The following is a 15,746-nucleotide window of genomic DNA, read 5'->3' as shown; positions in this document are numbered from 1 at the left end:
AGAGATTTCTTAAGAAAAAAAAAATTTTTTTGAGAGAATACATAAATTGCTGTAACTATTCATTTTGATAAAATGTTGGTGATAAGAAAATCGCGTTCTGCCTTAAACTTTTGTGAGACGTTGTAGAGGCTCGTTGGTCTAGGGGTATGATTCTCGCTTAGGGTGCGAGAGGTCCCGGGTTCAAATCCCGGACGAGCCCTAGCTTTTGATTAATGCAACAGGTCAGAAATATGATGTTTACTTCATAAATGACTTACATGTTACATAAATGTAGTTACTATGTTAAGAACAACTAGCAGTTAGCCAAGAGGGGTCCGAATGAGTCTTATTTTTCAGATTCAAATTACTAGGTGTTTATATATCTGACCGGTTATGACCAGTCTTAAAGAAAAAAAAGATATTGATGATTAAATAACTTGTAAGACTAGTCTAAACCTTTTATGCAGCCACCACAGAACATCTAAATTAGTCAAGCAATTATGCTAAATTAAAAATCAAACACAATGACAACACATTTATACAAAATATTCACCATAAAAAGTTTATTGAATGATATATATTTAAATCTATATAATACAAAAAGTGTCTGAACAATTTGTATTAAATTCACAGTTTGATATAATGACACAACATAATAAATTCCCTTTGAACTGTGAAAATATAAGTAATTTAGAAAAGACAAAAGATTCACATCTTTATAAAAACATTTGTTGTGGATTAAAAATATATCATAATCATGCTTTCTATAGACTGCCGTTCAGTCATTCCATAAAAAAAAAAATATTATATATAGTACAGCTTTGCTGTGCTTTATACATCTGCCCAAGAAACAAATGCTTCATCCTTTTTCTTTCTTTGACTCATCTCAATTTATTCATTAAGGACTTTTTCTTTTCTTATGTAAGCTCCCCCTTGTTCTTTTCCTCCTTCAAAATATTCTTCAAAACTGCCCTTCAGTTGAGAAGAGAAAAACAGAAACTGGTCTGTTACCAACTGTTGAACCGCTATAAGAAAGAGAAAAATACAGAGATACAGCCCAAAGCTTAAAGCTATTCATGGACTCCCATTTATATATATTTGCCATTTCAAATCTATTTTAAAGTTTCCGTTTACACATTGCCCTTTACAAACATTTGTTCACAAAAAATGATTTGCAAAACCTACAAACAGAAAAACAAGAGTACACTCGTCCCTGCATATATCCATATTTATATAACAAATATCTCACAAACAAAAAAAGTGTTAGCAATAATACAATGTTACCCATAACCTAGATGAACTCACTCTAATAAAATAATGCCCCTCATTGAATGGTTCACATTTATCACATTTCTCCACCTAAACACCCCTCAGTGAAATAATATTTTACCCTTTTGAGCCTTGGACACTGGATTTGATCAAATAAAACACGACACAACAAAATATTTAGGATTATATGAATATTCATGATTACAGAAATTATTCAAATATGAATAATGGTGAGATTAAGCAAAATTAAGCTTTCTATAAGTCCTTGCAACTAAAATGTATGCGCTAGATGATCAAGTCTTCAATTTTCAGACCAGCCTATTAACATTTAAGACACTGTTTTGACCTCTCACACTTACTTTCTACCTGTATTTTTAAAATGCATTTATGTAGGGTGAAATCATTACTATTATTTCATTACTAAATCGTAAATTGTGCTTGTGCATAGTTGCAAGAACTTACACAGTACATAGTACTTACAGTAATAAACTACAGTATTAATTCATGATTACAATTAATAAAACATGCCAACGTTTTACTAGGTTAATAACAGGTCAGGTGCTCGAAAGCTACTTTTCGAATCAAAAACTTTTTGTCAAAACTTAACTCTTAAGAGTCAAAGTATAAAGGTCCGTTTACACCTAGGACGATAACTATAACGATAAAGATATAGTTCTAAATGTAAAAGAACAGAGTCCACAAATATAACAATAACGCTACAGAGAAACAATATTGTTGGAATCACTTTCACAACAATTTGTTTCAGCTTATGAAATCTACAATCGTTGACAGCCAAACAGAATCCATTCTTCTTTAAAGATCTTGAAAATGAGCATTTAAAGTGTGTGCTTATAATAAAGAGAATATTGTTGTGCATTAATGTGGACACTATTATAGTTATTGTTATCTAGTTATCTTTATAGTTATCATTCTTGGTGTGAACTGACTGACCCAAATCAAACAATCTCAGAAAGTACATAATAATAATAATAATTCATTACATTTATATAGCGCTTTTCTGCTTTTCTAAGCACTCAAAGCGCTCTACATTGTGAGGGGTGGTGTCTCCTCGTCCACCACCAGTGTGCAGCATCCACCTGGATGATGCGACGGCAGCCATAGTGCGCCAGAACGCCCACCACACACCAGCTTACTGGTGGACAGGAGACATGAGGGTGTAAGACAAATTAGCTTTGGTCCTTACACCGAAACATGAAACACACATGCTAAATACATATACAGGATCTGCGTATACACATTCATTTTTCCAAATAATATACAAAAAGAGAAAAATAAATTCACATTGTGCAGGTTTGACCCGAGATGCATCTTAAAACAACATTAAAAGTGTCAAACTGTCCGAGTTGTGTTTGTGTATATGTGTGTAACTGGCTACTGACTTTCTGTAAATGTATTATGCTTGTTTTTGTAGTGCTGTAACTGGCACAATGGGCCCTCTGACCTGCAGAGGGCAAAACAATGAGAGAGACGTGTATAGAAAGATAAGAGACTGAGAGAGAGGGTGCTTGGTATCAAGAAAAAGATTTGGCATTCAATATCGTCTATATAAGGGTCATGTCCACAGCACTACTCCATATCCATAGTAATGGTGACAAAATCCACTTGGATACTAATTCTTTTCTTGAAGTATGAGCTAGCCATCGTATGATCCATCAACTCCACTGTTTTCTTCTAATACACAACGTTTCCTGAACTGGAAGGGGACGAGAAACACAAAACGGCCCTTGGGGTCAATGAAGATGAAGCTCCCGTTGAGTAACGGCTTAATCGAAGGTGCAACTTCTGCTCCGTTCACGTCTTGCAGTATTGAACTCACACCAGCAAGTGGCGCTTCTTGTGCAGGGCAAGGTGATCGGAGCGAGAGAAGGTTCGATCACAGTCAGGGCACTGGAACGGCTTTACACCCGTGTGCTTCCGAAAGTGACGGGTCAGCTCATCGGAGCGGGCAAACTTCCACGTACAGCCTTCCCACATGCACTTATAAGGCTTTTCTCCTAAATGGTCACAAAAAAGAGATAAGAAGAGCATTTAGAAGAGCATTTATTCATCCGCATGAACAATATCAGAGTAAGAGCATTTTCATCTTTATATGGGTCAATAATATAATCTCTAAGACTAAAAATTATTTGATGACAAAAACATATGAAATATTTAGAAATCATTTAGCATTTAGAAATCAATTAATTATGTGTATTAACAAAAGTCTTTGCATGTATAGCCAATTTACCTGTATGTGTGCGTCTATGAGCTTTAAGGTGGGAGCTTTTGGTATAGACTTTATTGCAGCCACTGAAGTCACAGCGATGAATTCGACGCTTCTTTGATGGATCTGGAGACTCTACCTTTCGACGTACAATCACTGAGTGTGTGTTTCCCCTGTTAAAAGACAAAAAATGAGTGTTTGAATTGCACCTCTTGCTTTAACCACCAGGGGTCAGAACCATTACATACAATCTACCTCAAAGCATAGCATGAATGACACTGTTTTACAATACTCAAGTTATTTGAGTATTGTAAGTATTTATGACCTTAGCTCCACATTAGATTTTGTGTAATGACAGTGCACTTTTTTTGGTGTTGTCCCATGCTTCATTTATGATTTTTATTAGCGGTGCTTGTTTGCTAAAGGAAAAATCCTTATTACTGCTCACGCTTAGGCCTTAACCACAAGGAACTAAATTGGGCAACTCGTTCCGCACCGTTTGTGCTACGGACATGAATAATACATCTAATTGTGCAGCTTGTTGAGTAAAGGCTGGCACTTTTCTAAGTGACTGGGCTTACGATTTCCAACTTGCAGACAATAAACCAGTTGAAAAAACTCCCATGCATTTACTAAACAGGAACACCGTTTACTGTAAGTTCCTGCCTAAATACAACCTATTATTAAATACTTCTCTCTCTTTCTCTCTCATCTCGTCCATTAAACCTTTCCATACACCTTACCCTCCCTGTCTATTTCAGCTACATATTTTCAGACTTATTCTCCCACTTTCTAACGTTTGTTCCTAAAAGTAGCTGTTTTTTGGCACCGCACCCAATATAAAATGATCGTTCTACTTTCCTCCTCCCTTCCTTTCTAAATCAAACGCTTTCTCCTCCCTTCCTCATAAACATTGCTCCTTTCTCTGAAAAAAGTACTTTTTTCCTTTTAGTCACACAGTATGTCCATAACCGATGACACGAAACCCACTGGAAAACATCGCATCCACTGTGAAAGTGCACTAAAACACGCATAAAATAAGATGCCTAAACTCTCAACCATGTACTCGTATGAGCTAAAGCGTTCTACCCCATGAAGGTTTGGAAATACTTGGAGACACGCTGCCTCTGAAATGCATGCTGGGGGATTTTATCAGACACGCAGCAAGAGACATCAGATACAGAAATATATGCTTTACATCACACATACACACATACTTGTGATTGAAAGAGAACTGTAGACCAAATGTACTTCAAATGATAGATTAGATAGATAGATAGATAGATAGATAGATAGATAGATAGATAGATAGATAGATAGATAGATAGATAGATAGATAGATAGATAGATAGATAGATAGATAGATAGATAGATAGATAGATAGATAGATAGATAGATAGATAGATAGATGTGATCATACAAACTGAGCATATGTGTGTGTTTGAGGGCTCAGTACTCACTCATAATTCGGTGGGACAGTATTGACGTGTGAGGTTATTTCCTGGCTGTGGGAATCCTGAGCGTGTTCAGGGTGGGGCTCGGATTTGATTGGCTTGAGGAGCTCATGGTTGTCTGGGGAATACTCTGACTTCATTATAGGGACTGAAGACAAGAGAAAGGAGACAAATCAATCAACCATTAAAAAAATATATGTAAGGCTATATTATTACAACTGTCGCCCATCTTCTCATTGGTAGAGAGTGAAAGCATGGGTTGTTTGCTCAGTGTGCAAATGTGAATAATGTGCATGTGTGGGTAACACTTTACAATAAACGTACATTCATAATCATGTACTAATACCTAAATTAATGCTTACTTCAACATGAACTCAGGATTAGCTAATCAAGTTCTATCCTTAACTATGACAGGAGTTATATGGATTCATACATATTTCTGCATAAGGATGGCAATTTTAGTGCATGTTAATTCATATTTTAGATAATGATTTGCAAGTGCATCATTGTTATGACTAACTTCAAGATGCATGCCATTACTAACTCATTCTTAAAGGGATAGTTCACCCAAAAATGAAAATTCAGTCATTGATTCCTCACCCTCATGTCATTCTAAACCTAAGCCGAGAAAGGTAGCAAGGACATAAAATAGTCCTTGTGACATCAGTGGTTCAACCTTAATTTTAAAGTCTTCTATGTGCGTGCAGGTATGGTACTGTCGTGAACGCATGTGGAACTATCAAGCAACTATCAAACATGTACTAACAGGTAGTTACTGCCGTTATTCATGCATGAATCCATATGACTCCAGTTGTACTGTACTTAAGGATAACACTTGATTGATTCACTAATCATGAGTTCATGTTGAAGTAAGTATTAATTCAGGTTTGTAAAGTGCTGTGTGTGATACAGAACGTTATTCTGCTTACACTGTTTGTGGTTAGGATCCTCAGATGTGACGGGTGATATCATGATGGAGGGAGACAGGTGTAGGGGGGGAGGGTAGAGCACAGGTAACGGCTGCAGCATGGAAAGCAGTGGTACACCTATAGGTGTCAAAACCTGCTTCAGAAAACCAAAGGCAGATGGATTATGACACAAGAAATGTCAATTGGTCTCTAAGTTTTAGATAAGCTACCACAGGAATTATTTCTATGATATAATCTATTGTTCAAATGTTCTTTTGTGTGTGATATAATCAAAAGTGACAATAAAGACTTTAACATTACAAAATTTCTGTTTCAAATAAATGCTGTTATTTTGAAGTTTCTATTCATCAAAGAATTACAAAAAAATGTATCACAGCTAATATTAAGCAACACAACTGTTTTCAACATTCATAATAAGAAATGTTTCTTGGGCACCAAATCAGCATATTAAAATGATTTCTGCATGATCAAGTGACACTGACGACTACTTTGCCATCATAGGAATAAATTACACTTAAAATATATTTAAATTACAAAAATATTCAATTGTAATAATATTTCATAATATTACTGTGTTTTACTGTATTTTTGATTAAATATTTGCAGTCTTGGTGAGCATACAGTGACTTCTTTCAAAAACAATATTTTATTCTCATATTTGTATTTAATTTTTAATATTTTATTTCATTAAAAATATTTTATAACAAAAATAATGACAATAAAATTAGTGCTGTCAAATGATTAATCGTGATTAAACGCATACAAAATAAAAAAAATTGTTTACATAATATATGTGTGTGTATTGTGTATATTTATTATGTATATATAAATACACAAACATGCATGTATATATTTAAGAATGTTAAATGTTACATTTATATTTTAAATATTTATATATAATATGAATTATATGAATATAAATATATACAAGTAAATATTTTCTAAATATATGCTGTATGTGTGTATTTCTATACACATAATAAATCTACATAGCACACACACATATATTATGTAAACAAAAACTTTTATTTTAATGCGATTAATCGTGATTAATCATTTGACAGCACTAAATAAAATCAATTTAAATCCAAAATTAAAAATAAGCTTATAATAAAAGATGTGTACTGAAGCCACTGTCCATAAAAAGGGTCATACAGTACGTGACCTAACTAATAAGAGTAGAAATGTAGAAATACTATGTTTTCTGCTGATGTACACTGGATTACCATTTAAACACCATCGCATGGGACAATGGTAATCATTCAGTACCATAGTATCACCACAGCACATTTTGTGTAAGGCATCACCACTATTCTTACCGAAGAAATAGGAAGACCCAGTGGTGGGGTCAGCTGCCTTGTCTGAGATGACCCGGAAGTGCTTCCTGTTATAGAGCCAGAGCCGGAGCCGGGGTGAGGATGTGACACCGGACTGGAGCTGTCATAGGGGGATGGTGGAGTGGCTCTGGGAGATGACGATGCCAGAGATGATGAAGGCGATGAAACGGAGGATCTTTTGCTGACGGATAAATCGACAGGTTCGTTCTGGGAGTGATGGACATCCTGGGACAGAGGGTGTGTGTGAGGGGGGCTCATGTAGGAGAAGTGTGCTTGGTGGTAGTGAGGAGAGTATAGGTGAGCTGTGGAAGTAGGGACCAAGGAAGGTGACAATACGACTCCAAATCCCTCAGGTGCATGTTTAATCAGGTAAGCTGGGTAAGTCAGTGACTGAGAGACAGAGAAAGAGAGAGATGTTAAACGCTGTGTGAACTTGCTAGCATATTTACACATTCACATGTACATAATTACACAAGCACTCATATAAAGCAGCTGCGATGAGCAGCAGTTGAGTCTGGGGACTATAAACCGACAAAAAGATGACTTTGAATGACTGAGTATGAGCCAAATTCAACTTCCCACCCCATACAAACTTCTAACCTAATAAGAAAGGAATGCATGTCCATCTGCAGCAAGAGGAAGAGAGAAAAAAGAGCAAGTGTGAGATGAGTTTTAGGGATACATTTTGTAAGAGCCTAATAATATACTTGTGTGATTCAAAAATATCCTTATTAGTCTCTATAAATGTATCTTGTGTTATTATAAAGAATTGAAGGATTGCACATGGATACTGCACTTAAACAAACAAACCGAAGTCCCAATAAGACCAGGGTGCTCAGATGGCCATGTGCCAGGCGGCCCATTGTGTGTTAGTTGGTAAGGCAGGTTTGTTATTGGAAACGGAAAGTAAAGCATTGTTTTCTTTAAAATCACATAAACCGGATGCAAAGAACTAGACAAGCATCAGGAAGGTGGAGGGACATTTCAGATTAGTCCAAAACAAGCCATATTGAATTGAACAAGGCTGTGAGGGATTCAGTGTCACGCACTTTATAAAGGTCCTAGATCGTGTCAACTCACTTCAAAACTGTTTTATGGAGTTTTTGTCTACTAAGAGTTTTTTTTTCTTTCAGAAAGACATTTTGTCAGCTGAACAATCGGTATGTTGTTTATACAACAGTACAATCCAATGAAAGAACCGTACTATCCCGCACAGCCTTATTTTCATTCCCGTCAAAAATTCTATATGGCACTACCCTGACTAATGTCTGTACACTAAAAAATATGACGTGAAAAAATTCACTCAGAAACTGTTATAGTAGGCTATATTTAACACATAATTACAAAGAACACATAGAATTAAACAACATTTTGAAACAAGTATTTTCTTATAAAACTTCGATACAATGTAGAAGGGATCTCTACAACCAATTTATTTAAGAATATTTACCCTAAAAACTGTACTCACCATGTCTGGTTTTATTGGGTCACACCTGAGCATGGCTGCCGCCGCTGGAATTCTGCAAAAAGCTGAGAAAAAAACAGTAGTATATCAGTTAGTAACAGAAAAGTCCCACATTAGAGACATGTCCTGAGCCATCAGGAAGTCATCCTTCATTCCAAGCACACAGAAGCAGAGAAGCATGCAAGAGGTGCTGAAATACTAATCACTTAAAGTACAGGGGAAGTTAAAATGCCCAGGGCGATGAACGCTGTTTGTGTGTGGTTGTACATAAGATTGCAACACTATTAGACAGTTTTTTTCCACCTGACTCACTTACTCAGTGATCTTGGGAAACAGAAAGGCCACATTATAGTACTGCAACTAAATGCTACTATTTCAATCGTAGATAATGATTCATTCCCTGATTTTATGGTGTTTCTTCAACAAGAGCTTTTTGTCTCAGTTGTTAGTACCTAACTGATAACTTTCCTCCTTTGTGTTAAACATTAAGTGAATACATTAAAATGTATTTCTTTTTTCATTTATTTATTTAAATAAAGTTTTTGAAAGGAATCTCTCATGCTCACCAAGGCTGTCTTTATTTGATCAAAAATACAGTAAAATAATATTTTGGAATATTATGACAATTTAATATAAAATATAAAAAATAAACATTTTAATATATTTAACATTTTTATGAGATAATAAACATCTTTGCTGTCACTTATGCTCAATTTAATGTGCCCTCGCTGAATAAAATGACTGATTTCCTCAAACTGTTGAATGGTAGCGTTTATAAATAAATACAATTTTCATTTTATATAGGCCTAAACAATATAAAGCATTGTAAACTATATTTTTCTGACTAAAGAGTTAAATGCAATTTTATTTTGTGAAAATATATACATTTTACAAATGAGTCAAATAAAATAAATCATTTTACACAACTTTCAGATCATAATTCAACCACAATTCAAAGTTAATGTATTCAAAGCACGACATTAACAAAGAAAATTCAAACAAGTCAACAACTAAATACCCACCACGGAATGCTATTAAACCAACAATTCATCATTTTAGATGTGATAGAAATATTTACATGCCCGTATTGTTTGATATTGCAAGCATACAAATTAAATAGACTAGTAAGAGTGTGAGAAGTGTATTATAAGAGAGTTAAGCTCAAAAAGTGTCAATAGTAGAAGAATAACACAGCTAACATGTCTACAAAGCACAAAGGAAGCTTAAAGCAAAAGATGAAAGGTCTACAGCAGTACCAGCTCATCAGATATCTTAGATATGATCATGTGGACTTACGAACACAAAAGAACAAATATGTTTTACTGTTTGATCTGTCTGTGTGTTTTGTTTGAGCCCACTAAGCCTGACACAAAGATGCAGGTGTTACGGTCTGTAGGTACAGTACTACAGGTGCTATAGGTGCCGATTGGTTTATATTTCCAAAAGGTAAGTTAAAGTAAAAATGACAAAGGACTTGGTGGAGTGCTTAGACTTGGAGGAATGGGAAGCGGGACACTTCATCAGTGAGCCATGAGACTCAATGATATGTGAGTGCTTTATAGTCCAAAGTCTGAGAGACAGAGAAAGAAAGCGAGAAAGAGAGGGGTGAATGTAAAATCTCTTTTTACAATCATTAACCCAGGGTGGTGCTGTTAACACACACACACACACACACAGAACAATCTATACTAGGTCCACTGAGTCCAGGTCCACTCCCAGCAAACTGAACACTCCTCAGTACTCAGACACGAACAGACGCACATATATAAACAGGACTACTATCGCAAGAGAATGCCGATCACACACACACACACACACACAGGCTTGTGAAACACTCCCAATGGCCCCAGGGTCAGGTGTGGGTTAACAAAACAACATACTGAAGTGTACACACAAACACAGACATACTCATCCAAACCTGAAACCAACAGTATAGAATTCCATACCAATAAAGAGACACACCAAAACACAAAACAAGTCACAAGAGATGAGTTAAACACCATTCAAGACCTCAGTTTGAGTGTAAGGTTTTGTAACTAGACTCTGACTTAATGTCCGTAGTGTTTTAAATGAATAGTTTAGCCAATAATCAAATGTCTACCATCATTTATTCACTGTCATGTTAAGCCTGTATGACTTTCTTTCTTCCATTAAGCACAAAAAGCACAAAAAGTTTAACAGAATATACAGGCTGTTCTTGTCCATACATTGAAAGTGAATACCGTGCTACCGAGCTACAAAAGGGACAAAAATGCATATTCCTTTCATATTTCATTCAGAATTCCACACCTGCAACCATATAGGACCCCACATAGGACAAGCGATTTGAAAAATGGATGGATGGATCGTATTTTGTGTTCCGTGGAAAACAAAAACGAAAGTTACATAAGTTTAGAATGACATGAGGGTGAGTAAATAATGACAGAATTTTTATTATTGGTTGAACTAACCTCACATTTAGAAAACTGCATGAGCTGAACCCTATTTAATGTTACGATGAAAATAAGGGTTGTGTTTGTTTGTCAGACTCTTGTAAAAAAAAAGGCTTCTTTCTACACCACAGTTGGGGGTCAGTAAAATTTGTTTATTTAATTTTTTAAGCATTTATTTTATATAGTAAAACATTTTAAAATAATTTATTCTTGTGATGGCAAAGATGACTATATTAGCAGACATTACGCCAGTCTTTAGTGTCATATGCTCATTTGGTGCTCAAGAAACACTTATAATTTTTGTTGAGAACATTTTAGCTTAATATTACTTCATATTTTTGTGTATTTATTTCAAGATACTTTGATGTCTTTACTGTCACTTTTGATCAATTTAATGCATTTTTGCTGAATAAAAGTATTCATTTCTTAGAAAAAAGAAACTGACCCCTGACTTTTAAAAAGTAGTTTATACTAATGTGCTTTGTATACTTACAAAGCGCAGCTTTCCTTTTCAACTTCTCCGCAGTATAGCATCAAAGTCTGCTAAGCTCCTTCTTAGGAAATCTTAGTCAAACAAACAGTCCTTTTCCAAATAAGAGAGACAGACATTTTTTATATATCACCGTCAGAGTTGTTGCGCATGGACAGACCTCAGTAAGGAAAAGTAAACACTGTTTTGAATTTTTCTATTTGGATTTTGTCATGTTTTTCTCTTCTCTATCATAAGATAATATGATAAGGTGAAGTCGAGAGAAGAGTTCAAAACTATCCTCCGGGCTTGGCAGAGTTCAAGTGAACCCGTTACATTAATCATGAAGCCTTTCACTGTTAACAACAACAAAAAACACACACACAGAAAAACTCCATCAATTAAACTTTGCAATCTCATAAAATAAAGAGAAGTTAGTGCATGCTTCACTAGATGTGTTTAGTATGGAGAGACTGCTGTGCCAACTAGCACAAGACTTCATAACACATCAAATACCAATAACTATCGTTCTCTGAGCAATTAAATTAAGGTGTTTAAATACTTAATTTTACTATAATTATAGTCTTTGAAAGTTAATAACTCAATCTGTTTCTGTCCTCTGTCTCTCTGTTATATATAATAGCTGAAAACAAATATTTAGAAATAAAATGAGTATTTTAAAAGATCTTTGAATTCCACATTAATAGCTTTATACTGTATGTTAACAAGGTTAAAGCTCTTAAACACTGTGGCTAAGTTTAATATTTCCAAGTATCTTTAGGTTTTAGTGTCATTATTTATTATTTTTCTTGAATGCTGTGGTGTGTGTTTAACCTCAGGCAGTGTGAATGAGTAGTTGAGACTGTTTGAAGATACCTTATAAATTACACAAGCCATTCACTCAACATTGCAGAGCGATGAAGTAGGCAAATCCATTAAGGCATACACACACTCAAAACCACAGAATGCCAGTGTTCCTATGGAGAGAAACGGCCCAGTTTGCTGACATGGAGAAAATGTGAAGACCAAAATTGCAAAGTGCGGAATCTAATAGCAAACCCATGTAAAACCCAAAACCAAACTGAACAGCACTGGTTCAACGCACACAACCACCGCTCTCAGATAACAGGTCTTCAGCCAGGTGCCAGGTGTCTGAGAGATGCATGAGATCTGAGATTGAACGGGATAATCACAATGTGAAAAACGTATAAGCTTCTATCTGACTGAAAGGTAGGAACAAATTTAGACTGAAATTCAGGCCAAAGACCAAATTTAGCAAGAAGGCCGCAGCATGTCTGTTATTGTTTCCACAGTGAACACATAGAGAAGCTCTGCTACATGGGGGCCATAGTTTCCCTTCTGGCCTTTCCTGAAACTAAAGAAAAAGAGAAAGAGAGACATGGAGAAAGAGAGAGAGAGAGAGGCTGAGCATTTTAACAATGGTATTCGGCTCTGGAAATGATCCTCTTTTGTAGTGGAGTGTTTGTGTGTGTGTATTACGATAAGATCAGAGTATTGATCCAAGGAAAGAGTCGTGTGAGTGGGTGGAGGGTCTAGGCATGTGTATGTGTGTGTGTGAGTGTGTACTCCCCCTAGGCAGCCTCCCCTCAAATGCTGAAAACAGGAAAAGAGGCTCCATGTGCCAGATGGAATGTCTGACGCAAACCTCAGCCTTGAAACAAAGCTCTGAATACAACAGCCTTACTGACCCTGGGACTTTGACTATTAGTTTTACTGTATTTGATTTTCACACCAAAAACGCTGTCAGCCATGCACATCCTTACAGTACACCTAATCTTCATACAATCCAAAATGCAAAGGCAGGATGTTCAGATTTTGAAAAGCTGAAAATCCACACATTTCTAAATGCAGGCCAAGCTGATCACAAACCAAACCAATTACTGCAGAAGCATATGAGAATTGGGCTTGAAGCCATATTAAATAATATTTTTGATTTTAAAAACAGTTATATTTTTGCCTGTTAGAAAGTTAAAACTATGTATGCCATGCACCATTTGGCCAGATTTTAAATCATTTTAATGAATAATCCAAGTGACCATATAAGATCAGTAGTTCATGCACATTATGTATAATATATGAATCAAGGTGTCATGACATTTCTAAATCTCTGAATGTACATTAACTGAAGACCTGCTAAGCATTTTAATGCAGCACTGTTTGTTAACATTTAAACTTATTATAAAGTGTTGCAGAACTTAAATGTTACAAATGTATAGTTAAAAAAATCTAACTTGCCAACATCATCCTGCACACGTTCCTACACAGATTGTTTCATTTGCATAAAAATTATATTTGCATATAAACTCTAGCACTGATCATAAACTAAGTGAGAGACTAGAAATCATGTTAATTGCTGATACAATATTCAAGGTTAAGTCAAACCATCATCACCAGTTCATGTCAATGATAAAACAAAGTTCCAAAAGTGCAATATTAATAAAACTAACAATAATCAAAACAAACAGGCGTCAATGACAGTCCTTATTATTTTAAAGTTGTTCAAACAATACAATGTATATGCAATTCATGCAATTCTGATAAATGTATTGAATTCACCTCTTCTTTGAAGGACATCCTATTTTGACTGTGATATTGTCGAAGTAAACTAGGTGGTGTAACTGTCCAAGGATTGTTAATAAATAAATAAAGTTTTGTATAAAAGGTATGTGTGGTTCAAATTAAGTTAACCCTAAAAAACGTATTAATATTAAAAACTGAATTAATGTCTGAATGTTTAGAAAACGTTTATAAATGATCATAATTATGCTTTGTACAATCACGTATTTTCAATATTTTGGAACTTTTTACAACACTTGCCATTAAATTCATATTTGCATGGGGATCTGTTTACCTTTTTTCATATAAACATGAATACAAAGATGACATTTCTGAAAACTTGAGACACGTTAAACTAGATTCTTAAAAGATTTCTTGTCGTTATAATCTTTTTAGACACTGACCCATAAACATCTGTAAAAAGAAATAGGCAGAAAAGTGCCTTAGCTATATTGTGTGAAATTAAAAATATAATATATATGAAATATTATTTAACCTATTTATGTAAATAAAAGATTGACTAAAATGTTATTATTCGACTAAAATAACTACAACAGGAGGGTTTTATTTTGCTAATTTTACGCCAGACTGTGGTATTTAATAAATACAGTAACTTACTTGTCAGTAAATATTCCTCAAGTGAAGAGTGCGCCGTTATGAAGGACCAGCAACAACCCGAAACACATCCAAATGACACACTAGCATTTAGGCTGACGCTGAAAAAACTTCTACGAGAGTTACGAAACAACTTCTTGTCCAAGTGTTTAAAGTGTCCTGAGTGAATTAAGCGTGTATCACATGATTAGGGCCGGGCGCTCGCGGGAGGTGAGGGTGGGGATACACTGCGCTCAAGCGGAACAGAAGAGAATGGGCTGTGTGTGTGTGTGTGTGTGTGTGTGTGTGTGTGTGCCTGCCTGCCTCTCCCTCTCCGCCCTTTCCTTCCTTCTCTCTATCTCTCCCTCTTTCCCTTCCTGACAAGACACGCCTTACAGAGTTTCAAAGATCTAACAAGCGTTGATAAAGGTCGACTGGTTCTAAAACAATGGGTGAAGACAAATGACTTGCATAATTGACAAATCATACATTTTTATTGTTTGTTCATAAAGCATAAAGAATGCTGGGGGCAAAAGGGCAGATTGTAAATATTATATTCAAATAAGTTCATGATTTACATCCTACTGGTCAAAAGTTTGAAATAATTAGGAATTTTTAAATGTTTTTGACATGAAAAAATACTATAGTAATCTATAGTAAATACTATAGTGTTTTTGAACTATAGTAAAGTACTTTTATGGTAATTATAGTTGCTGTGGTAATATAACAACTATAGTAATATAAATGTAATATAATGTGTAAAAACTAGTATACTACAGTATTTATTACAGTTTATCAGTTTATTATAGTTACTACTACAGTATGTTAACAAAGTGCTGTAAATACTATAATATATACAGTATACTACAATTTACTATAGTATGGTTCAAAAACACTATAAATTACTATTTTTTCATGCTCACAAAGGTCGCATTTATTTGATCAAATACAGTAAAAACTGTAATATTGTTGAATAGTATTACAATTTAAAGAACTGTTTTATATTTTAATATATTT

General features: G+C 35.0%; 1 protein-coding gene across 1 annotated transcript; it reads right to left on the bottom strand.

Moving 5' to 3' along the window:
• Positions 1-518: 518 nt before the first annotated feature.
• klf3 (Kruppel like factor 3 (basic)) lies at positions 519-14,905 on the bottom strand. The gene is made up of 7 exons (XM_079421458.1): positions 14,754-14,905; positions 8,661-8,722; positions 7,175-7,582; positions 5,856-5,988; positions 4,933-5,074; positions 3,497-3,645; positions 519-3,263 (listed from the first exon to the last, which is right to left on the bottom strand). Exons 2-7 carry the CDS (start codon positions 8,691-8,693, stop codon positions 3,082-3,084), a joined length of 1,047 nt encoding a protein of 348 aa, XP_079277584.1. The 5' UTR covers positions 8,694-8,722; positions 14,754-14,905; the 3' UTR covers positions 519-3,081.
• Between the last annotated feature and the right edge of the window lie 841 nt (positions 14,906-15,746).

The sequence above is a fragment of the Barbus barbus genome (assembly GCF_936440315.1).
Source record: "Barbus barbus genome assembly, chromosome: 7".
Lineage (NCBI taxonomy): Eukaryota > Metazoa > Chordata > Actinopteri > Cypriniformes > Cyprinidae > Barbus > Barbus barbus.
The sequence above is the reverse complement of the archived record's forward strand: the minus strand, read 5'-3'. Positions and strand labels throughout refer to the sequence as shown.

Excerpts from the sequence above, each read along its gene's own strand:
- klf3 (XM_079421458.1), bottom strand. The coding sequence starts at position 8,693 with ATGCTCAGGTGTGACCCAATAAAACCAGACATG. Across the intron at positions 7,583-8,660 it reads ACCCAATAAAACCAGACATG|TCACTGACTTACCCAGCTTA; the intron begins GTGAGTACAGTT and ends TCTGTCTCTCAG. Across the intron at positions 3,646-4,932 it reads ACTGTCCCACCGAATTATGA|GGGAAACACACACTCAGTGA; the intron begins GTGAGTACTGAG and ends GTCTTTTAACAG.